Below are 25,066 nucleotides of genomic sequence, written 5' to 3'. Positions count from 1 at the left end.
TGTGGTACATATATTATAAACTGTTACAGTGCCATGATATTTTGCAGTATGGCATCCATGTAGAGAGAGCTCTTGTGTTCCAGAATAAATAATATTGCCACAAAATAAGTGGCACCAGGCCAATCTTAGGATGAGTTGTCATCCTGAATAGAGAAAAATATACATTTCATTCATAGGTCTCCTCAGTTAAAACATCTGAAAACTCCCAACTACGCAAAGTATCCTTTACAACTTCGCATGTAAGCAAATAGGGAAGGAGTATAGCAAGAGTTACACTGATATGCCTCCCACTTTCCTCAAAGCTCTAAACAGCTTTAAAGATGATTGATCAGATGCTATCTTTACCGACACATCTCATCCTGGCAGGGACATGACAGAGGCATGGGCAACATCCCATGTATTCACACAGGTTGTTAAACCGATTGCCAGATGGAGGTAGAGATAGCTCAAGCCTCCAGAGACACGGTGAAAAATCTTGATGTTTTAGAGCGAAGACTAAAGTTATTTTATATTCAAGGCAAACATAAAATGTGTTTCCCTTTTCCAAATACACTGATCCTTTTTTAAAAAAGCAACACCCAGCTGTATAAATGCAACCCCTCATCCAATTCCTGTTGCTTTAATGCCACTTAGCTTCTTAAAATAATTTCAGATCCAGGGGGGGGGGGGGGGAAGTAGAATGATAAAGGTGGTGTTTGCTAATCTTTAAAAGCCTATTGTAAATCCACACTGGAATGTGGTTTAGTAGTGTCTTCACATGGAAAATTTATTCTGTTGAATGTTCAGCAGGTAAAAGTTGCTGAGGCTCAGAGAGAGAGCTTCTCTCAGGCCTGACAGGAGCTGAAATATTAGGATTGGCATGGCCTTTTGAAAACCACAGATAATCGTTTGCAGCTGAAGAATTTAAAGCAAAGGACCTATCTGCATGGCTTTTGGGAAATCGCCCCAGAATGGACCGCTTGGTATTTGGATACTCGACAAATGAAGTCTGATAAATGGTATGCTTGTCAGTACTGCTTGGAATGGGTTCATGGGCCAAAAAAAGGTAGCTTTCTGAATGGTGTTGGCATGTCTCGCGTTGAAATTTCCTTAGTCCTAGTCCCTAAAAGAGATGAAAGAAAACACATATACTTCAGGTTTTTCTCACTGTTTAAGGTAGCTAACAATATACCCTAATTACAGAACTATCACAGAATGTTTTATTAGCATATTTGGGAGCGCATCTTGATAATTGCAGATAAACAATTAATTTCTAAAGATATCATTCTCATCTGATATACAGGAGAAGCGAATATACGTCAACAAACTTGAAGCACAGTTGTGTACATCACTGAATCACACATCAGGGAACCAAGGCCAATTTAATTTTCCATAGTGAAAAAAGATGTAGAGTTGCCTCACTCAATGTGAAGTGGGTGGAATTCAACTAATTTCTATGCAGAGTAAACCTACTGAAATGAATAGACCAAACTTAGTCATACTCATTAATTTTGATGAGTTTACTCTAAGTAGGCCTAGCATTGAACTCCACCCTACATTTTAATGCTGACCTGCTTCTACAGCAATGTGTGAGGTAGCCCTTACTGACACCATTGAGTCTGACATTTTGATCAAGGTTAGGCTGGACAGCTATATAATTCATAAAAGCAAGCATTTATTTCCATTCTTCTGATTAAGGACACTTATTGTGCACTTCTAAGAGCTATGTTAAGGGCAAGCAATCTGTCTTAAATGTTGCAACGAGACAAGATATAAACATAAATAAACAAGCAAACCCGTTAAAATTTATCACACTTTAGCATTGCATCAGACTGCTCTCTGGAGGAAGTGATGGGACCAATAAACTGAAGCTGAATACCCAAAAGACAGATGTCTTTTGGGTAGGTTGTCCTTAAAGCCAGGAATTTGGTAGATGGCCTATTATGGTGAGAGCTGCATTCCTTCTGATGGAACTTGTGCACAATATGTGGGTGTTCTTGGTCTCATCTTTGTTAGTGGAAGCTAGTGTATGGCTGATCTACTCTCTAAGGCCACTCCTGGACAGATAGCTCAGCCACAGTGACCTGGTAACTTCCAGAATACTTAATGTGCTCTACCTGGAGCTGCCTGTGAAAATGATTTGTGAACTGTAGCTGGTACAGAATCCTGTGACAATAGTATTGACTCGCTTGTCTAGTTGTACTCTTATAAAACCCATTTTGAAGAACCTACAATGGCTGCCTATCTTATACTGAGCCAAAGTTTTGAAGCCACTTAATAACGCTCCAAATTACCGTATTTTTTGCTCTATAAGACTCACTTTTTCCCTCCTAAAAAGTAAGGGGAAATGTGTGTGCGTCTTATGGAGCGAATGCAGGCTGCGCAGCTATCCCAGAAGCAAGAACAGCAAGAGGGATTGCTGCTTTCACTGCGCAGCGATCCCTCTTGCTGTTCTGGCTTCTGTGATTCAGAATATTTTTTTTTCTTGTTTTCCTCCTCCAAAAACTATGTGCATCTTGTGGTCTGGTGCGTCTTATAGAGCGAAAAATACGGTACTTAGGACCTAGGTTCATCTCCCTGTAAATTGCACCTGGCCATTAAGATTTGCTGGGGGTGCCTACTTGTCAGACCATCTTTGAGTGAAGGTCATACCTCTACAGCTAATGAAAAGGCCTTCCCAGTGGTACCTACCAAACTATGTAATGTCCTATATCTGGAAAGCTAGATGGTGCTACTACTGGTTGTAAGGTAAAGGTAAAGGTACCCCTGCCCGTACGGGCCAGTCTTGACAGACTCTGGGGTTGTGCGCCCATCTCACTTAAGAGGCCAGGGGCCAGCGCTGTCCGAAGACACTTCCGGGTCACGTGGCCAGCGTGACATCGCTGCTCTGGCAAGCCAGAGCCGCACACGGGAACGCCGTTTACCTTCCCGCTGGTAAGCGGTCCCTATTTATCTACTTGCACCCGGAGGTGCTTTCGAACTGCTAGGTTGGCAGGCGCTGGGACCGAGCAGCGGGAGCGCACCCCGCCGCAGGGATTCGAACCGCCGACCTTTCGATCGGCAAGCCCTAGGCGCTGAGGCTTTAACCCACAGCGCCACCTGCGTCCCTACTACTGGTTGTAGGTACCAGCTAAAAACTTTTTAGCCCAGCTTCTAATTAAGTAGGATCTTGATGCATTAGACAAATTATTTTTCTAGTAAGGAGCAGCAGAGGTTATTCTGATTGATTTTATGTTGCTTTAATCATTTTGTTTAAATTGCTATGTCTTATCTATGTATTTTTATCTGTTTGTCATCAGTTCTGCCTTTCACTCTTTTTTACATCAATTCTACTATCATTTGAAAATGGGATACTACAAAAGGGAGAATGAATTTGCTCACTTGGAAAAGAGACAGCAACTCTTAAAAGAAATAGCCCCTTGCCCCAAGCAAAAAACACAATACTTACAGAATCCAAGTACTCTCCGACATTCAATAAACAATGTCTATTATCATGGATTGAAAATGGAAATGTGTTTACTGGTTTCTAAAAATAGAAACAAGAAAAATATAATAATTGTTATGCATGTGCAGTATTGCTGTAGCTTTCATATTCAACAAAACCCAATATTACATTCATGTAAACATGCCTATATGTAATGTGTTTCTTTGTTGGTAGTTTGTTAGTAAAGAATACAGATTGATTACATTATACACTAAATTTATAAGAGAATTTAATCTCTCCTAGTCATCTACACACTTACATAAGTACCCAAACTTTTGAATTAGATCAGTTTTATTTATAGAGGCACAAATTTTTAGACAAATACCAAGATTTCTTTTAGTGCTGAGTCTACAGCTAATGAAAGCTGGACTTCAAAAGGAAACTCGTAATTGAATCAACTTGAGATTTATGAGCTCAGTGCCACCCACTGAGAAGATGCTATATATTATATGCTATATATTATATCAAATTACCGACTATACATTGAAAATGGCTAAGTCTCAAATATAGCAAGCACAAGTACACATGTTAAATTTTATTACAGTTAGTTTCCAAGTTCTGGCATCTCATATTAAGCGACAGCCAGGAAAGCTAGTCTCTAAAGATTTTCTGTGATCTAGTGAAGTGAAAGCCAACTGCCTCCTGCAGACTCAACAAAATGCAAATAAAGAACAAAACAGTTTTAAGAGTCTTAATTCGGAACTACAGAGTTAGAGGGAACCAAATAGCCAAGTAGTGCAGCACCCTGCTACAAAATCCTTAATTTGGGGGATGAAAAGAACAAATGAGACAATTTATCCAGCTCACAGCCCCTCCCATAATTTATCATGAGATGAAAGACCACAGCTAGTTTGCACTTTTATGTTTCAAAATAACTTTTAAAATTGCTGTTTCTAGCTATTTGCTATTTCTTGCTAGCAGGACCCCCCAAAAGTAAGTTTCGCCTTCTAATCAAAAATCAAAAATCATTGCAATGTATTTCCAAAACCCACTTATTCTCATTTCATTTCTTTCCCACTGAGATTGGCTGGACTGTGAGCTTGCTGTTGTAGTATATATGTATCTTGTAGTATGTGTATGTAATCCTCTCCCTTGCAAAATGTACACTTCCATCACACAGACATTGGTACAGAGTTGGTGCATTGATGCCTCTGTGGAATCACTGATAGTGCTATGTGAGACTTGGTTTTTCTTAGGAGGCTTGTTGCCTATGTGCTCCCCATGTTCTATGGTCCTGTTCTATAGAACTGACTGCTATGATTAGGTTAGAACTCTCTCCTTCCCTCTGTGGTCCTGGATTTTTACCTGGCAAAAGGGATGTAGCAAATTAAGCTGGTGCCATCAGTGTTTGGAAAGCTACAGGATTCAAACTGTAGTCTGCAGGAAATATTGTAGCATGGGAAATCAATTGCCGGTATTGCTCTTCTATCCATTGCAATCCATGGACTTTCAGCATAGGCATGGGAGCAAGGCAGCAAGCAAGCAAGATGACTGACAACTAGATTACTGACCAGCAGGGAAGTTCTCCAGTGCTACTGGAAAGATTAATACATAAGAGAGCCAAGTGTTGAACAGCAGCCTGTCTAGATGATTGATAAGGAACAAACCCTTACAGTTGTTCCACAAACAGCTTACAGGCAACAACTGAGGGTTTTTGTTGTAAGCAGCATTCGAAACTCCCATTGTTCTAGGTGCATTTTGCAACTGGGAATTGAATTAGCGTGAGCAATTTCTGAGCTCTGGGTGCAGTACTGCACCTAAGATTTCAGATTACTGCTGGCGCTGGGGGCGTTGGAGAAGAAATTCCTGCCAGCTCGACTTCCAAGATCACTGCAGCGTCAGGCAAGCTGATAGGTTCTGCCTCTCAGCTGGCCTTACAGAAAGGCAGCATTTTGTGGGACCTTCATAAGAATATTAAGGGGACGTGCAAGGGAAGCATGACTATGTTTTTTGCTGTGTTCAGATGAGGACTAGTCCATGTGAAAAATGAACATAAGATTTTTGGCTGCAGTTCATTCACTTTCAGCTTTGTATTCTTGTTATAAAAAAGTGCACCTAGACATTCCATTGTGGCGTCCACAACCTAGGTTTAAGGTGCCATTTAGCTCCTAGTTTCTAACCCTGGTAGTAAGACTGGCGTACTAACGGGATCTTGATTCTAAGCATATCTTAACAATGAATTCCTGCACTGTTTAGCTTGAGCTTTCACCTTTATTCATTCCCATTTCTGTTCTTGAGATCCCAGAGAAGACTGTGAAGTGTCCAGAGCCAGGTGGTAAATTTAATTGGGATGCATCAGGTCCCCTGATTCTGCAGGTTTCCTGAACAAGTGTTTTCCTTCAGTGAAGTGTTGGGGTTTCCTACAGGAGGCCCTGACCCCTCTGGTATGTGCTGCACCTGATGAGGTTTCACTTGATTGTGGCACTGGAGGTACACTGATCTTGACATATGGAAGCTGAACTGGGCATTGCATTGTCAGCTCTTCCTGGATGATTCGTGTATGGGATTTTGTTTTTACATGTGAAGGTGTGTGGACCATCACCATGCAGTGACTTGTGCCTTCTGCGCCCATCTAATGTGGCTATGGTTGGTGCACAATAGTAACATTTCTGGGGGGCCTGTGGCAATTTCTGGGGCGCCCTGTGGCAATGGCTTCTGGTGCTGCCATGTTATCTCTTGCTTATTCATATATTAGTTTGCTTTTTACTTTACTGCTGGGAGGGCAACAAAACTGCAAAGGCAGATGTTGTCTTTGCTGTAGGGTCAGTCTACTAATAACAATTCTTAAAATTTTCTAAGAAGTCAATAGCATTCCAACATTATATTTTGATTGTTTCAACTGCAAAAATGTTTGCTTATAATTGCAAATATTGTGCACACGAAAAATTTATTTATCTGAATATTGCTGGCTTCACCTATTTAAGCCTGCCAGATTGACAGAATTCCAGAAATAAAGAGTTTATGTTCTCTAACATGCATTGGAAAGCAAAGATCAGATAACATATTTAACTGAAACAAAATAAAAAAATTCCTTCCAGTAGCACCTTAAAGACCAACTAAGTTAGTTCTTGGTATGAGCTTTCATGTGCATGCACACTTCTTCAGATACTCTTCAGATACCACTTCTTCAGGTATCTGAAGAAGTGTGCATGCACACGAAAGCTCATACCAAGAACTAACTTAGTTGGTCTTTAAGGTGCTACTGGAAGGAATTTTTTTATTTTGTTTTGACTATGGCAGACCAACACAGTTACCTATCTATATTTAACCGAGAAAGCTTTCTTTCAGGCCCCACCTAACACTTCTCAGCATATTCTCTATTTTAGACCATGAGTCTGGTTTTACAATTTTCAAAGAAGGATCTAGGTAAACCGAAAAAAATAACAAGATCTGCTCTGCCAGCCTAGATATCTAACCTAATACCACTGTAATCAATGACCAGAATTAACTGATAGAAGATGTCGAAAATTTCAGAAATTCTTTTTTTTTTAAGATCCACTGAGTGTAGTTATATCCATGAACATTTCTAGGCCCTCTAACACATAACTAAAGGACTTATTTAAAATGTACTATGGGAAATACCAGGATTCAAAGAGCTACTTTAGGCATCCCCAAGGACTTGGGTACACCCTGGGGAATTTTTGACTTTTGCTTTTTCTTTGAACAGATCCCCATGTCATATCACAAACGGCTTTTGAAAGTCCCCTCAGTTTTAAAAGCTGCTTGCTATGCAGGCTATTTTATTTTGTTTTTTGGGAAATACAAGTATAAATGCCCCTTGGGTACATGGAACTAGTTCCACCTTTGGACCTCAGTTTATGTATGTAGTAAATGAATTCACAATTATTCAACTTAATGGTTGAATAATTCAGCTATACTTGAAACCATTTGCAAGACTGCAACAAAAGTAAGAACAATGTGATACAACTAAGGAAATGCTGTAGTGCTCCCTCTAAGCAAGTTAATTAATCTCACAGCTAGAGTGGTGCCTCACAGGGAGAGATTAGACAGTCAGCTGTTGCCCACAGTTAGCTTCCAGTTTCTTTTAAACTGGAGAAAAGCCTTCTCCAGCAGTTATTCAAAAATTGTTCAAGTAAAGTCAAGTCTCTCACACTGTGTTTTTGTGACATCATATACCACCTAATGGCAATCTGCTCATTCTGACATGTCTATTCTGTTTTAGTTCATCATAAAAGGATCATACATACTTCTCAGAATATTCCTAAACAGTGGAAAAAACAAACAAACAACAGAAATAAATAGATGTCACACTAATTAAAGCCAGATCAGAACATAATAGACCAATGGCTTAATAGCCTCTTTTAATCAGTGGCCAAAATGACAGATGGTTTAGAAATATAAATCCCCCTCCACCCTCAGACACAGATCTTTAGCCTTTTGCTCTATTCCTGTTTCTAAAACATGGTTGCTGTTACCGTGAGCTCAGCAAACACCAGACTAAGAAAGAATCCAATTAAACTTAACATGTAGTAGGTTGGAAACAAAAAAACAAAAAACAGTTTTTTATTCTCAAAGAGAACTATCCTGTGAAAGGTTGCATTACTTGGGTTTGATGTTTAGCAAGAGCATATTCCATTCAAGTTTTACTTCAGCTGAACAAATTCCCTTCAAGTTGCTAATTTTTCCCTTTTGAAGGATACCACTGTTGATTACAAAGTGTGCAGCTGCTTGAACTGTAGGAAATAAAACCAAAACCTCTGGGATGTACCCTCATAGCTTCACTAAATCACTCTACTGGGAAGGAAACAGTGATATTTAACCCCATCCTTAAAATACGTTTGAAAAACACAGAAGGCATGCCTCCTAAATTAATATTACATATAGAAATAATGAGACTCATTTCTTATGTATGTTCTTGTGCATTCAGAAAAGAGTTAGCCAGCTTAATAAAACAGAATAGTACAGCCATGTATTCTTATGCTTAAAAACTTGGACTGCTGAAAGTTAGTTGTGAAATCCATCTATTTCCCTTCCTCTACATTATACAATCTACAACAAGAATGAACAGACAGAGGGAAATTGGTCACATAACTGAAGAACCATCTTTTCCCACATGAACCCATGTGGTTCTGCTTTGGGTCCTGAGCAGAGGGATTGCTAGTCATGAGCACACCCTACTCTAGCTCCTCTTGGCTTAGCCTAGTTGGCCGGGGCATAGAATGGTTGTGAGGGAAGTTGTAAACATGGTAGCCATTGTAGCTGTAGCGCCCAAACAGCCTTCCATAGTCTTCAGAGCCATGAGGAAAGAAGCCCCTTTGCTCTTTCAGGCTTTGGTGATGGGACTGGAAAGCAATCTGTACACTCTATCAAGGGACTCTGCCTCATACTCCTTTGCTTTCCCCTCAATCTCACCGAATTCTGAATTTCTTCAGATTCAAACCCTTCTGCAAAATCTTAATATACCTAATGTTCTCAGAGGTGGGTATCTGAATCTATAATCCAAATTGTCTTAAATACACCAATCTCTATCTCTCTCTGCATTTCAAACATGGTAGGTAGTGATGGAAGACAGGTGTTTTTGTTTTCTTTTAAGCCCCAGGTGAAAACCCAGGACTTGCTGGGGACTTTTAAGCCTCTTCGCCTGCAATACTTTCCAGGAAGAAATGCTCTATTGAATTGAATATATTTTGCAATAAATGGGACTTACTTCAGAGTAGATGTGTTTAAGATTGTGTTATATGTTTATGCTGGTATTTTATTATTCTCTGCCTCAACTTCTAATCTGTAGATGTTTTATTGCATGTTATTCTATTGCTTTCATTGTTTTATTCTGTAAGGCACTGTGAGAGTTTAAGCAGAAGATCAGCTAATAAATAGTATACATGCATGCATACATACATTCAGAATGCAAGGCAATCTGTGCAGCTCATATTTAAGGAAGCCCATATTTATGTGCTTTTTCCTTCATCAAATGACATTATTTCCTGGTCTATTTGTTTGCAATTATAGGTGGTTGCTTTTTTTTAAAAAAGTAAATTAATAATATTTGAAAAATAGTTTATCCTGTCTGCCATCTGTGTCTTGCAATTTGCTGCAATTATTCAAATAATCTGTAAATGTTTTTAATTATATGCAGTTAAATAAGAAAGATACCCCTTAACTGTCTAATTCTTGATATCTGTTCAGTAATCTGAACAATTTTTATATCCATGTAAAGCATACAAAATGGATATACTAGAAAGCAATCATAGGTCAAGAGGTTCATTGATTTTTGTACAGTATGACTGTTATTGTGTTTTTTTTAATTATTCCAGATCTACAAACAAAGTTGTTTTATCAATAGTGCTTTCTCTCTATTTTTCTTTTCTGTTCTGTTGGAAGAAGTGATACATCTCTCCATTTAGTTTTTATGAAATCATTAACAACAACAACAAAATGAGGGTGACATGGGGACGACAGGTGTACAGCACCACAAAAAGGCACCTGCATCCAGCATTGAATGCACCTTATAATATACACCCTGAGAGGAGAACATGCATTGAGATAGATAGCTTATGTTAGCTCTACTAACAGCATCAGAGTTGCCTCTCTCTGGAGGTCTATATGGAGCAGTGGATTTGATTGTCTATCTGCATGTTTAATCTGTGCCTCTACCTACTTTTAACCTCTATATTTGTACATGAACTCAAATATTACAAAACTCCATAAGCTTCCAGTGATCTCCTTTCAAAGGAAACAGAGCCCACATAAGCATTGTGCCCTAGAACTTCCACTGCTCAGGAAAGTTGAGGTGGACATAGCATCATGGTCATGAAAATCATATCAGTGATTGTCCAGTTCAGATGCTATTTTTATCCACATGAACCTGTGCCTGAGAAAATACAGACCAGTTTCCATGACAAAAAATATTGCCTGTACCATCTCTAAAATATTCAGATATTTAACAAGATTAGATTAATAGATTATTTTATTAATATATATTTTTTCTTTAGATCCAGACTGTCATGCCAGTAAGATACATTAGAAGCTAGATTCTGATGGGCTTATATAATGTACTGAATAAGAGCTACTTAGAGCAGGGATGGAAGACCTGTGGCCCTCCAGATGTTTTGGGACTACAACTCCCATCATCCCTGACCACTGGTCCTGTTGGCTAGGGATGATGGGAGTTGTAGTCCCAAAACATCTGGAGGGCCAAGTTTGCCTATGCCTGCTCTAGCTGTTGTTAGACTCCCAACTCCCATCAGCCCCAAGCAAATGGCCAAAGGTCAGGGATGTTGAAAAATTTAGTCCAACAATATCTGGAGGGCCACAGGTTCCTCATCCTTAAGTCTTAAAGACATAAAAAACAAAATTAAGACGGCCCTAAATGAAATAAAAGTCATTTTATTACATTTTACTATCAACATGTATAATACTATAGCATATAAACTGGACAAAACTACATTTGTGCAGTCAAAAGTGAAATTGTAAGTTAAAACTTCTGTAATACTTTACAGTGTACAATTAATAACATTCAACATATGCCCAGAATATTACAAGATTAATAATATGGGTAGAAAGTTACGTTTACAGTTTTTAAAACTGAAGCTAATTTAGTTTTTTTACCTAATAAATAATCAGTCTAGCAAGTAGTCACAAACATTCATACATCAAATTGACACTCATGAATGCAAGAATGTTTACTGACCTTCTCCCGAACTTTGTACATCTGTGGCAATCTATTGTTGATTTGATTAGTAGCTTCTAAATTTAGTATCTGTTTTTGCATAGAGGCTGTAAGAGATTCAGGAAATATTTGCAGCTTTCCAGACTGTGCAAACTGTGAAACATAAAAAAGAAACAAAAATATAAAGAAAACATAAAAACATAACAAAATATAAAAAGTAGAAGCAAGTTTGTATTATTTGTATTGCAGCAACACCTAGAGGCTCCATTAAGAAGCAAGAATCCCACTCTACTTTCACTTAACAAACCAAATATCAAATGCAAAATAAAATATAATTCCTGTTTTCAAAGCTTGGGTAGGTAATTTAAATATATGGATGAAAGCAGTAGAACGCACATAAATTTCATAATAAATGGCAAGCCTATTCAATTGGCAGGGCTGTAATTCTGGTCCACTCTAGTGGAAGAGTGACCTTAAGTGGGAACAGGGTTTTCAATGTTATTGCAGTGTTCACATGTTTCAGGAGAGATCCAGACAGTGATGTCATAAACCTGCTCTGCATATTATTAACCGCTTCAGGATGAACTGAAGAATTGATACTAGAGCTATGAACACTTCCTTGTACTGTCACTTCAGTTTAGAACTTCAAAATATTTTCCCAAAGGGTAGCCATGTTAATAACTTGCAGCAACAACAAAAATCAAAGACTCTTATGGCACCTTAAAGACTAACGAATTTATTATGGCAGAAGTTGTCATGGACTATAGCACACTTCAGAGGCTGTTATGCTTCTGCCCATTATATGACTGCCAGCAGTGACAAAGGTAATGAGGTGTTTTCTCAGCAAATGGGGGGGGGGGGAGAGCAGCATACTAACTGGGCAGTAAAATTTTGGAGAAGACAAATATTTAGACAAGTAAACCTGGGTGTTAGCAGGGGAAGAGAAATAATAGAAATGCACCCAAAAAGGGGGGGGGATTGCTTTGTGTGTGTTGTTGTTATTAGGGGAAAGGGTGCACCTTTGATAAGATTATTGTAGAAAATACAGCTGTAGAAACCAGTCTAAGAAATTCTTGACTTTCATGATGACAACAAATCCAAAGCAACCACCAACACTTGATTTCTTACAGGATTTGTCCACACTTCCATTTATCCTGTATTGTTATTACCTGTCCCTTATTTAAAGGAATGGTTCCTTATATTGGTGAAGCTAAGGCTGGACTTTGGGGCCCCAAAGTCTGGGGCCCCAAAGTCTAGGGCCCCACAGTCCAGGAGGCTCTGAATGACAATCCAGAGAATGGCAGAATGATGAGGATAATGGCAAACAGGCCCCACATCAACCCCTGGATGAGCATGTGGGTATCAGGACACAGCAAAGCCAATACTCATAGCTGCAGGTGGCACCCCATCCAGTCAGAGGTAGCCAGTTATATACATGGTTACATATTCTCATTTCATTACTTTTACTTTAACATTATAGTATCCCTTTCTGCAACAAAAGGATGCTTGTTTCCAAGAAAGTGTGTTTAGCATCAGAGCAAATTGAATTTATATACTGCCCTATACCCAGAAGTCTCAGGGCTGTTCAAAGAACTGTCAGCCAAGCTGGTGCTGGAATTTTAAGCGAGTTCAAAATGCAAAACTGCACAAGTTCATAGTATCATTGGGGGTTCTTTAGATCAGGGTCTGCACATGAATTTTCCTCTAACTTAACAGGAATGTAGAAGTCCGTGGATTGGCGTATTTGTTTGAAAATAAATGTTGTGTGCTTAAATTTCACACCTTTAAGTAATACACATGGCCTTATAAAACCACCACACACACCCCGCCCCCCAAGACCGTTATAGGTGAAGGTCTAAGTACTTAGCTGCACTACTCCATCCTTGTTTCCTAGTGGAATTTAGCACTAAGACGAAATAAGCAACAGGCTGCAACCTGAGACGTTGGGCTATGCCTTTCTCTCCCTTCCCTTCACACACAAACACCCGCCGCCGACCGGTGAAGAGAAAGGAGGCAGCCAACGCCAGCAGAGCTGCTCAGAGGCTCCTTCTCTAAGAGCTTCGCCTTACCCAGGCGCCATCCCGCGCGGTGCTGGGGTTGGCCCGCCTCCCCTTGGGCATGGCCTCCCCACGACCCAGCGCGCCCCGAGTCCTGCTGTAGTCTGGCGGGGTTCAGCTCCGCGAGGGAGCCGGAAGGGAGAGCGGCCCCTCCAGGAGGCTGAGGCGGCTCTCGTTGCCATGGTCACTACTGTCTAGCTCACGTCTTCTGCGCCGGGGACTCCCTCCATCACCCACCTACCCTACACGCGGCCGGGTGGAGAAGCGCCCTCCGTAGCTCGCCCAGCAATGAATGAAAAAGGCGGAGAAAACCCTCATTATTTCAAGAAAGGCCAGCGCCTCTTCTCTCTACAGTATTAGTTTCCCGGCTTTTAAGAGGCAGCACTGACTTCGACTAGGCACACTGGAAGTTGAAACACGCAGATTTATAATTTATTGCCACACCGGCGCGGGTGGATTTAGAAGCGGAGGGGTGGGTGAGAGCCCGGGGGAAGGGTCTCCTTCATTCATCTTACTAGGGGAGCGGGCGAACCTCGCATTCAATGCATTAGCCACATCTTTTAGCATCTCTTTACACAGCTGAATGCAAAGAACCACGAGGGCTAACCGCATGCATATGAATTGCAGTTTGTTGACAGATGGGCTGGGGAGTAGACCCAACTGCTGTGAAAGTTTTCACGCATGCAACGCTGCTCTGCATGCAAAATATTCATGTTTAGAGCTCATTGAAACCACAGAGAAGTGCAGCTAGCCCAGCCCTTTACTCAAAAGCATAACGATTGGACCCTCACTTCATTTTTAAGGAAAGGACCTGTGCTAGAGCACCTGCTTTGCAGCGCTCGGAGACTGTAACCCCTGGAGAGGGTGTGCGATCAGTACAAAGCTGGGTAGTCCAATGGGCTGCCCTTCTGATACTCCTAACTAGCCACTGTTTGGCGTGGCCTTGGATATTACATGTTTGGGGGTGAGTGGTTGAGAATCCACCATGCACTGTCTCAGCACAAGGCGGCACTTCTTTCATTCGCCCCATTTCACAGAAGATCCCCCCACACAAGAAATGATATAGAGAGCGAGCATTAATTATTTCCACTTAAAATTTTAACACACACAAGCTCTGTGGGCAGAAGGCACAGGTGGAATCAACCTCACTGCTGCTCAGCCCATAGCGGCCTTTACAGTTTCCCCTCTAAATCTACATTTCCCAGGATTCATAGGAGTGTCTTGGGTTTGAGTTCTGGAAAAAACTACTAAGAAACAACCAACTGTCAATTGGCGAGGCTCCAATTTTGAGCCTACTACAATTGAGCTTTTGGCTCCGCCTCCACGTTTTAACCAATCCTCTGCGTCCGAACCAGACTGAGAGTTGAACGGCTCCCTAAGAGATCTCGCGAGAGTTCTCCTGTCTTTCACGCGAGCCTGTCCTCTGTTGTTTAGTGAGTAGCCTAGCGAGGAAACGAAGTTAGCGCAGCGACGGAAGGGAGGGGGCGGAGCCTAGGTGTGCGTGGTAGCGTCGAGCTCTTTCCGGTTTTCTTCCTAGGTCGCCGGAATCTCCTCTCAGGGAAGCCAGTGAACTTCCGGTTCTCACCGCGGTCGCCGCTGCCGGAGGAGCGAAGCGAATGGGGGACCCCCGGGGAGCAGGGGCCGAGTCGGGCCTAGCGGGGAAAAGCGACCCGGGGGCACCCGCGCCTGGCCCGGCGTCGCTGAAGGGGGAGCGAGAAGAGCCGAATCAGGTACCCTCACTCCGCGTAGGCGGCTGTTGACCTTTACGCGCGCGCGCTCCCACACAGCGCACCTTCCCTGGCCTCTGTGCTTTCGGTGTCTCCCCGCCATAGTCACTTAACCACGTTGCCAAATTAACGTGGAACCCGCGTGTCGGTCACCCCCCCCCCCCGTCGCTGTCTTAAAGGAAAGGAGCGGGGGCAATTCGTGAATTTCTCCTCACACGCTTCGAGTTCAAGGTTGGGACCCTCCTGGGAGAGAGAGAGAGCTAAAGTCAGAGTTCACTTTCAGCTGTGCCTCCAAATAAGCGAAGTGACGAATTTCTAATGTCGTCTCTCCCTGCCACCCCTGTCGTGTCCCATCCCCCCTTTTCCTGTTATGGTTCCCCTTGTACCGTTTTTGTGTTCACTGCTGGCAGCTGGTAAGTGGGTAAGAGTAGGAAGGGGGATGCTGTGAAAGGACCGAAAAGAAAAAGTTTGCTGACCCCTGATCTAAACTTTAAAAACAAAGCCATTATAAATATAGTTGGTAGATTGTCTGGGCAGAGTTTGGGCATGCAGGACTTTTTATTGAATGGAAAAATATAATACAAGCAGGATGTTATAATACCTGTAATTGTACTCTGATCTCCTTATTCTAACCAAACTATTTATGGTTTGTGCAAACTAGGGTTCTGTGCTGTTTCTTGGGGGCAATGAAGTGAAGAGCAGTGCTGTGGTAAAGTATTCATCTGCTCCACCTCAAGCAGCATTTGCCCGCCTTCAAGAGAAGACTGATCTGAAACTTCCGCCAGCGAATTGGTTACGCGAAAGTGCCAAACTGGGACCAGCAGGGGCAACTATTCTTGGTAATAGCAAGAAGGGCAAGCCATTTTCAAGGTAAATATTGGAAAAATTATTTATCCCCACTCAGCCTATAGAAAAGTTGCCCAAGTTTGATTAAAAGCAAATAATGAAATACTATTTAAAGAAATGTGACAAGTTAGAGTACTTAACTATTAAAAAAATGATAACATACATACTTTCATAAAATCAAAATATCAAACATTTTAATTTTCTTTTTTTTTAAAAAAATGAAGCTAGTTAGGTAGTATTTGTGTATCCTATTTCCTATCAACTATTTGGCAAGGGAAGCTTTTCTTTTCATTTACAAAAGAGTCTGTGAATCTAGCAAATGCTTTTACTTACAGAATTATGGAGAAGCTATTTTTACTGCTTCCTGTGGCATCACTTTGTTCCAGAAAGTCCTCAGGTCCTCTGACCCAAGTGATTTTGGCAAAAATATCATTTTACCCTTTCATGAGTTGAGTTCCACTCAAGGATATCTGGATCCAACACTTAAGAGAGAGGAAAATCTTGCTATGTAATAGATTTGTAATGATGATTTGACATGTACCTATAAATATATTTATTTATACAGTACTTTAACTAATACAATTCTGCTTCAATAGAATGCATTTCTAGTTACTTTTAATGTTACACTTTACACTTTTTATTTTTAAAAATAGCTTTGGCATGGCGTACGATTTTATTGACTCAATTGGAAATGATGTCGATGTTGTATCTGATTCTGAGGTATGTATACATTGCAAATAAAGACTTAACTCAAAGTTGTTATTAATGAAATTAAGTTTTTTAAAGCTCTTACCTTTGGAAAAGAGAGCCTTTTGATGAATAACCATAATGAACTGGGTTGTGATTTTGATAATTATATACTTTAATTTTATTCAACAATTTTACCTGCATTAATGTATCATGTATCAGCAAGCAAACAATGTACTGACAGCATGAAAGGTGTACTTTTGTCAGTATTGAGATTTTATATTGCTTTTTAGAAGAATAGTTGTGTAGTGCATGGCATCTAATTTAAGAATGTGTAAGTGTCATCTATTATACAATGGGCTGGATACAAAAGTGCCATTCTGTTCATTCAAGGGGCTTGCATCAAGCAGAGCTTCTGTAAATAGAAGTGTACGTGTTGGTGATGTTTGTGATTCCTCCTTCTGTCTGCATTCTCCCGTATCATTTTCAACACTTCTGGTATGTGCATATGGACAGGGAGCTACAAAGCAGAGCAGCCGAAATTCTGATCCACTTCGAAGTTTAAATTAAGAATAAACTCTTTGCACAATTAAAGTTTTTATAAACTGCTGAAGAGCAGGGATGGGCATCATATAGTAATAATTGTTTTAAGCAGTTTGTTTCATCATTTCTGAAATTAGAACTCTCCCTCATGGAGCTGTCACAGGCTCCTTGAATTTTCTCACATATTTACACATTATAATGGTACCGTTAGTGGCTAAAATATTAATTAAATCCTACTTTTAGTATTATTGACTCTTGTAAAGGTACACTGAAAGATCAAATAAGAGTTGAAAGTATCCACTTGCTGTTGTGCAAGTTCAGATATCTATATTACACAAGTAAGAGAGGCTGTAACTTTACTTTGAGTATCCATGACTGCTGCTTCACATAAGAAATTCCCTTTTACCAGGTGAGGATTAGAAGATTACAAACAGGAGGATTAGAAACTCTTCTTTCCCCACCCATCAAAAGCTGATGCATCACTTTTTCAACTCTGACATTACCTCACCCCAAACCATGATTTGACCTTTCTCATATTCAGACAAGCTATGTTTCATGGCTGCTTTTTTGCTTCATTTTTAATTTGATCAGCACTCCAGTCTCTAGGTACAGCAAGGACACATAACTGTCATCTGTCAACTCAGACATCCTGTCAAACCATAGTTAATTGGAGTATATTTGGACAGGGTGGGTGGGACAGAGAAAAGTAAGTTCTGTTGCATAAGCCGAAGTCCACTCATCAGACATTGGAGGTCTTCTACTGTCTGATTCTGGTTTGCCAATTGATTGCTATATTTCCAGTTTGATTGGCATATAGCAGAGCAGCCCAACTTTTCATACCAGGTGGGCCGCAAGAGTGCTTTGACATAGAACCCGAAGGCCACACACTACCTTGTTGTGCATAGAAGAGCGTGTTGCAAGGGCAGATTTGACACCCCATCCCCCAGGCTGTGTGTGTGTGTGTGTGTGTGAAATGTTGCTGAGGGCTGCCAAGAAAAACCTTGAGGGCTGCCAAAAAGGCACGTGGCCCTTCAGCCACAAATCGAACCACCCTGAGATACAGTGGTACCTTGGTTCTCGAACTTAATCCACTCTGGGAGTCTGTTCGACTCCCAAAACCATTCAAAAACCAAGGCACAGCTTCCGATTGGCTGCAGTAGCTTCCTGTACTCAAGCGGAAGCCGCGTCAGAAGTTGGGCTTCCCCAAAAACGTTTGCAAAACCGAAACACTTACTTCCGGCTTTGCGACGTTCGGGAGCCAATTTGTTTGGGAGCCAAGCCGTTCGAGTACCAAGGTACCACTGTATATGATTTGATAATTGTGGTCTAAAGTTGATGCTTTTATTAAATATTTTACTGTCCATTTTGGCCCATGTAGAAAATATACTTAAATGTTTGAAAATGAACAGAAAAGTTTGTCTATCTTTTACTCTGCAGAATATTAAAAAGCTTCTTAAGATACCATACAGCAAGTCTCATGTCAGTATGGCAGTACACCGGATTGGGAGAACTCTCTTACTAGATGATCTAGATATTCAAGAGCTCTTTATGAGATCATCACAGGTGATAAACTTAGTTGTAGTTATTTCTTTGGCCATATAGTGTTTCTATTTCTTGTTTAATGTTGCCTTTTCCCTCAAGGACATTATAGGAATTATGGATGTGTAGCTATCTGCTTAGCAATACAATAGCTATGCTACAGAGGTTGATACATCTTGGATTATGACCCAGAAAATGTCCATCAGTGCTTGATCTTCATAGAGCCACTTTGTTTTACATTTAGTACTGTTTCTTAAAATGGAATGCAAGTATCATGTTCTTTAAAATATCCACTAAAACAATTATTTAAGAACTTAGATGTTGAAGTTGTAAAAATGTAACTCTTTAAAATAGATATGAAATGCTTTATTTTATACAATATCCTATTCAATTGAATATCTTTAGTCGGGTAACTAAAACACTTTACAATATTAATTGTATGCTTTTTTATTTATATTACTTAGACTGGAGATTGGACATGGTTAAAGGAATTCTACCAGAGATTAATAGATCAGAAGTGGCAACGAAAGAAGAAGAGCAAAGAACACTGGTACCAGAAAGCTATACTTTCCAAATTTTTATACTACAGGTATCTTTTGTAATTTTCCCCCATAAACTCTGTTCTGTTTTATCAAAATTAATTGGTCTGCTTTGTGTTTTTCCTGGTATGTGTCTACGCCTGAAGTAAAAACAAGCTTTTCAAAACTTGTGCCACAAGTCTTTTTGCTACAGAAGACTAATATGGCTGGCCCTTTGGAATTTAGCAACCAGTTCATTGTTCTTGAACATTAGTTGAAATTGCAAGTGCAAATTGATCTTCTTGACTCATTCCTCACAGTTTCCCACTAGAGACCATTCCCCATCCTCAAGGGGGGCTTCATTTTTGTCTTTCACAATGTATATTTTATTGTTGTAGGCTGCTGTGGATTTCTTTTGGGGGGGAGGGAGCAGAATATAAACTTTTAAAAGAATATTGGAGAAGTGCAAGGGCCTGCTGCAAAAGGGAGAGCTTTAAATGGGGGGCTTTAAAATGTGGGGTTTTGAACATGATTTATTTTTAATTCCATTTTTTCCCCTAAGGGACAACTATAAGAGCTAAGGAAATTAAATGATCTTGAGTTAGGGCTGAGCAGTGAGATGGCCAGCTTTGCTGCTGATGCCACATTATTCAGGATGGTAAAGACCAAAAGGGGATTGTAAGGAGCTCCAAAGGATATTAATAGGCATCAAGAGGAAAATGTGTTCATTGTCAATGAGTTTAAAGTGATATGTATTTGGGTAACCTCCGCCCCCAATTCACATATACCCTGAAGGGGTCTGAGCTGGCAGCGGTTGTGGTAGAAAGCTCAGTAAAAAGATTGAACCACGTGTGACAGCTATGAAAATAGCAAAGTCCATATTGTTGCTGGTGGTTAATTTATATACTGCTTAATTACCAAGGTGGCTTCCATGCAGTTTACAGAATAAAATCAATTATAAAAAAGGTATGCACATAATTTAAACACAAGATAAAACAATTTTATCACAACATTAAAATGAACATCACAAGTAAAATGTGCAGAAAAACAGCACAGCAATTAAATCTGTGTTAAAAAAGGAGGGTCAGGTCAGGAAATGTTGAGTATAAATAAGGAAAGGTTATAGGAAACAGATCAGGATCTTTAGTGTTGGCCATTATTTTAATATCACATAAAAGAAATCAAATAAGAAACTCAATATTTGACATCTCTTAGCTTTTTTCAGAATTGTTTGCACTGAAAAGATATACTACTTTATTTGGGCTTACCTGTATCATGAATCATTGCATTATGCTGCTGTGATCTTCATCTGTACTATACTACAGTTGTTTTCTTTTCTTTTCTTTTTTGTAAAATTTAAAGTTAAGAATATACTACATGGGGGCGAAAACAAATACTGTACTGACAGACACATTGGGTGGCCAAAAGCCCCAATGTTGCTGTTCTCTGCTTCTGGAAATCAAAATAGATGATAGCAAATAATAAGATGCGAAAAGAGTCCCAGATGTGTTTGATTTTGATATCATATTAATAGTAACAATAAACAAATACTTAATGTTAAATGGTACGGGTTGAGAAGTTTCTGATTAAAATTATAATGTCTGTTTTGTTAGCATCAATGGTGATGGAGCTGCTCAGCCTGTTCCTCCTGAAGAGCAACATCAGGAAGAAACAACTGAAGATCAAACTGCCGAAGCAGGACGGGTTTCTTGGCCAGCCCCTTTTGAAATGCCTTCCTCACTTTCTGAAGATGCAAGTGCTTCTAATCAGGTTAATTTGGCAGGTGCCTTCCTTAGAAAAGCAGTCTTGATGCTTCCTAGGCATGCTTGTAAAGATGGTGGCAATATACTAAAAGGAAGAGTAAACAATTATTTTGCAGTGCCCAGTCCAAACACTGTAAAATAGTTTCCCATGAAATCTTAGTTTACTTTACATAAACAGTTACTATTCAGAAGGGGTCAGGTGGTACGAAACTGAGAGCGAATATTTAGAGTGCAATCTTGCATATACAGTTCACTAGGGTTCAGCATTGCTGTGCACCTATGGAGAGGCTTTATTGTGAGCCCGTGACTTTACTGTCTTAGCTGCCACTGCTGCCTGTTCCTGCCTTTGTGGTAATTGTGTTTGGGCCTAACTGCTGTCCTCTGCTCCCATCAATGTGTGTATTGCCCATGGTGGTGACAGTGGCTCCTCCAGTTCTTCCCCCTGCACATCTTCCTGAGCAGTAGAGGGTAAGCAGTAGTAGCTGCTGCTGTTGCCGCCATTAGTTCATCTGCCACTGAATGAGTCGTGGTGGCTGTTAGAAGCAGAAGCAGCTATCACTTGAGAGGGAGCATGGATGCCTGCTGCTAGTCACTATTGCTGGTTACCTGTTTGCCAAAGTAAGCTAGTGATTTCCTACTGTCTTCCTCTGTTGATGGTAATGGTTGCTCCTTGCAGGAGACATTTTCACGGTCCACTTTGGTGGCTGTTTGGCGGCAAGCAACAGCTGCAGCTGCCTGCCTCTGTCCATGGGGAGAGGGAACACAACAAACCCTGATGCTAGTCCTGAATGCACACATAGTTGTGGGAAAGTCCTGTTGAGGTCACTGTGACGTACTTCTCAGTTAGCATGCTTTGGATTGCACTGCTTATGGTTTGGTTCGAATGCGTTTCAGCACAGATGACAAAGCTTGTTGATCAGTTTTCTGACATAGAAAAAAAGTTGTGAGAGAAGTTTTGAGAAAGATGGACTCTGCTTTCTGTTGTGGTGCAGTTGGAGTTTATGTTTGTTGCTTTTTTGTTTGTTTGGCAGAACTGGCTCAAACTAGATTTTGAGTAATACTTTTACCAGAGCTATATGAGGGTTTTATACAACTTTTTCCTTTTCCAGAAGCAAATGTAATTTGCAGGCACAGGAACTTCTTCAGAATGGGTTAAGCTTGCCAAACTGCAGGTCTGGGAGCTTCTGTGGGAGAGATAAAAGAAATTCCTCCATAACTCTTATTAGGGAAATGCCTTTATCAGGCCCACTAAAGGTGTAAGATCCATATTAGTTTCATGTTTTTTTTTGGGGGGGGGAGAGCAGTTGTTTGTTTCTTATCATTTAAAGATAAGAAAAAAACAAACAAACAACTGCTCTCTTGAAAGCTGACTGAGTGTTGTGTGTACTCTTTAGAAAACTTTGAATCTTCAAACTAGCCAGAAGTCTTTCCAGTACTTGTTTGTGTTGGGAGGACACATCCTCCAAAATGTATTACAGGATCAAGCTGTCCCTATGCTATCTGTTAAATAGCTCTGGAGGATTTCCCCCCTCAAGCAGAGTAGCATATGCTGTTTTTTTTTAAAAAAAAAGTTAAATGAAACTTTAATCTTTTTTTTAAAAAAAATCAACCATTCTCATCTTTAACAAATAAAAAATTTAAAAAATCAGAAATCTTCAGTGCTCTACAGGCAACATTTTCTTGCAAAGCTCATTGTCCTAGAGGAGAGAATCATAGAGAAATAGGAAGGCATAGAAATGTAACAAACAGAAATACTGAGTGGTTTTGTGGGGGCCCTGATCTGATTTGTAAGTGGTAGTCTGACTTGGGGAGGGGTAAAATCACTCCAATTCACCTCAGTAATTTGCCCCAGCACAGGGTAGTTGCACAGTGAACAAAACCTTTGACAGTTTGATCATCTGCTACATACGTTACTTAAACCAAGCTTACTTACTCTCAGCAGTAGAATCACTTATATCCTTGTGCTTTTCACAGGGAAGTGTGCCTCTTGAACCCTCATATGTAGTGGGGGATGTGTCCTCAGTCCCCAAAGAACAAAACCTATCTACTTTGTTCAGTGACGGAGGAAACAGTGAGGTATGGTTTTATGTGGCATCTGATCTAAAAAGTACAATCCCCTTACTCAGTTTGATCTACAGGGTAGCTGAGAGAGAAATTTCACTTGTACCAATTGTTTTGTGAAATCTGTGATCTTGATCTTTATTGTGGATGACCAGCATAGTCATTATGTGCTGTACTTAATTTTCTTTCCTTGAAATTTTCTTTATTGCATATATGCAGGCTGTATTGTATTTTTCTTTGTGTAAAGAGAATGGTTTCAAATGCTTCACTATTTCCTCTGCACATTTAAAGGGTCTTAAAAATGACTTTGTTCGGAACATCTTGTGGACATTTGAAGATATTCACATGTTGGTTGGATCAAATATGCCTATATTTGGAGGAGGAAGATACCCAGCTGTGAGCTTGCGTCTCAGGTGAATTACTAAACACTTAAAATCAGTGCAACATATTCTATAAAGCAGGCTAATTTTGCTGTTTGGTTCATTCTGTGTGTCTAGCATGATGATTAAATGTGGTTTTGTGAGCTGGGATACTGTTTATACTATGGGGTACTTATCACCAGCATTCCGTCTCTGGCAATCGTTCTGTTGTCTGATAAAGATTCTGAGTTCCCACTAACTTGAGGGCCAGAGTCTACTCAGAGTGGCCATACTTAGAGTAGACCCAATGATTTCAGTGGGCCTACTTTGAGTATGGCTATAGCCCCATACATTTAATCTTGATTTGACTACTTGACTACTTTGAGAAGTTATCAGAGTTATTTTGAAACCTTTAAACAAACCGTCATCTGTAAAGTGTTATAAAGACTTTATAAGGCCACAGTCCTATGCATGCTTACCTGGAAGTACAATATTTTAATTAATCTCACATTTGCAATTTGCCTTCAGATTTTGAGAGAGGCTTGGGTGGAAATCAAAACATTGCCTGTTTAAAAAGCCTTGATAGATTTATTTTCTGTATTTTGATGACACTCCCTGCTCCTGTTGTTTTGTATTCTTTCCCATGTATTTCCCTCAAATATTTATTATTATTATTTATTCAATTTATATACCACTCTTTATCCAAAGATCCCAGGTTGGTGAACAACGTTAAAAACATAATTTACACATCTTCATAACAAAGACATAATACATGACATAATAATACACAGTATAATTTAAAAAATACTCATAATAGCATTCCTCCAGATTTAATAGGCCATAGATTATTTAATGGCCAAAGGCCTGGGTAAAGAGGAATGTTTTTGCCTGGCTCCTAAAGACATGTAATGATGGCACTAGGCAAGCCTCTCTGGAGAGAGCATTCCACAGACGAGGAGCCCCCACAGAAAAGGCCTGTTCTTGCATTATCACCCTCTAGATCTCTCATGGAGCAGGCACATGAAGAAGGGCTCCAGATGATGATTGCAGGGTCCGAGTCAGTTCATATGAGGCAGTCCAGCACATTGAATTGGGCCCGGAAACTGATGGGCAGCCAGTGTAGTCAGGCCAGGAATGGTGTTAATATGCTCAAACCATCTTGCCCTGACTGCCGAATTCTACACCAGCTGAAGTTTCCAAACCATCTTCAGAGGCAATTCCATATAGAACACATTGCAAATAATGTAACCTAGAGGTTACCAGAGCATAGGCAACAAAAGTTAGGCTATCCCTGTCCAGATAGGGGTGTAGCTGGGCCACCAGCCAAAGCTGACAGAAGGCACTCTGTGCCAAGGCCACCTGTGCCCCAAGTGACAACAATGGATCCAGGAGCACTCCCAAGCTATGTATCTGCTCCTTAAGAAGGAGCATAACCCCATCAAGAACAGGCAGTCTCCCATCTATCCAGTCTAGGGAACCACCCAGTAACAGTGCCTCTACCGCATTTGGATTAAGCCTCAGTTTATTGGCTCTCATCCAGTCCATTACTGAGTCAAGACACCAGTCCAGGACATCAGCTGTCACACCTGTAGTTCTTAAAGGAGAAATAGAGCTGAGTGTCACATAGGGTGTGTGTGTAAACATGTAATCACAGTTCTTTCTTCCGCACAATTGGACTGTGGTGGCTTATGCTTTTCTCACTTCTGGCCTCTAAACCTTACCTGGAGACTACTCTTTCTCCCTACTGGTGATTCCCTAACTTACTGGTTCTTAAAGTGTTGCCTTAGAAATGCTTCTCATAAACTTTTTTTTTATTCACAGTCTCGAGCTTTTAACACAGTGCTGTAGCCAATACCAGAAAGTAAAAAAGCAG

At 40.3% G+C, this 25,066-nt stretch overlaps 2 protein-coding genes across 5 annotated transcripts in view; one reads left to right on the top strand and one right to left on the bottom strand.

The window, feature by feature from the left end:
* Positions 1-603: 603 nt before the first annotated feature.
* Positions 604-13,314, bottom strand: TEX36 (testis expressed 36). The gene is made up of 4 exons (XM_079976588.1): positions 13,163-13,314; positions 11,115-11,246; positions 3,428-3,505; positions 604-1,102 (listed from the first exon to the last, which is right to left on the bottom strand). Exons 1-4 carry the CDS (start codon positions 13,211-13,213, stop codon positions 767-769), a joined length of 597 nt encoding a protein of 198 aa, XP_079832714.1. The 5' UTR covers positions 13,214-13,314; the 3' UTR covers positions 604-766.
* A 1,285-nt stretch (positions 13,315-14,599) lies between these two features.
* Positions 14,600-25,066, top strand: part of EDRF1 (erythroid differentiation regulatory factor 1) — a 29,723-nt gene continuing 19,256 nt past the window's right edge. The window contains exons 1-8 of one of the 4 annotated variants that reach the window (XR_013839071.1): positions 14,600-14,880; positions 15,539-15,747; positions 16,377-16,443; positions 18,391-18,516; positions 18,957-19,081; positions 20,624-20,780; positions 22,748-22,849; positions 23,126-23,247. Coding sequence is in view for 3 of the 4 variants with exons in the window: in XM_079976577.1 (XP_079832703.1) it covers positions 14,767-14,880; positions 15,539-15,747; positions 16,377-16,443; positions 18,391-18,516; positions 18,957-19,081; positions 20,624-20,780; positions 22,748-22,849; positions 23,126-23,247 (1,022 nt within the window). In the remaining variant the exon portion in view is untranslated. The remainder of the gene's footprint in view (positions 14,881-15,538; positions 15,748-16,376; positions 16,444-18,390; positions 18,517-18,956; positions 19,082-20,623; positions 20,781-22,747; positions 22,850-23,125; positions 23,248-25,066) is intronic. The other 3 variants (XM_079976578.1, XM_079976577.1, XM_079976579.1) reach the window with 3 other exon arrangements.

Source organism: Podarcis cretensis (genome assembly GCF_951804945.1).
Source record: "Podarcis cretensis genome assembly, chromosome: 5".
NCBI classification, from domain to species: Eukaryota; Metazoa; Chordata; class Lepidosauria; order Squamata; family Lacertidae; genus Podarcis; species Podarcis cretensis.
Note: the sequence above shows the minus strand (reverse complement) of the source record. Positions and strands in the feature narration are given on the sequence as shown.

What these genes read in the sequence shown, in the direction of transcription:
- TEX36 (XM_079976588.1), bottom strand. Translation starts at nt 13,213, where the DNA reads ATGCCCAAGGGGAGGCGGGCCAACCCCAGCACCGCGCGGGATGGCGCC. An exon ending in CCGCGCGGGATGGCGCCTGG is followed by an intron (nt 11,247 to 13,162) that starts GTAAGGCGAAGC and finishes TATGTTTCACAG; the next exon opens with TTTGCACAGTCTGGAAAGCT. An exon ending in TGTACAAAGTTCGGGAGAAG is followed by an intron (nt 3,506 to 11,114) that starts GTCAGTAAACAT and finishes TTCTATTTTTAG; the next exon opens with AAACCAGTAAACACATTTCC.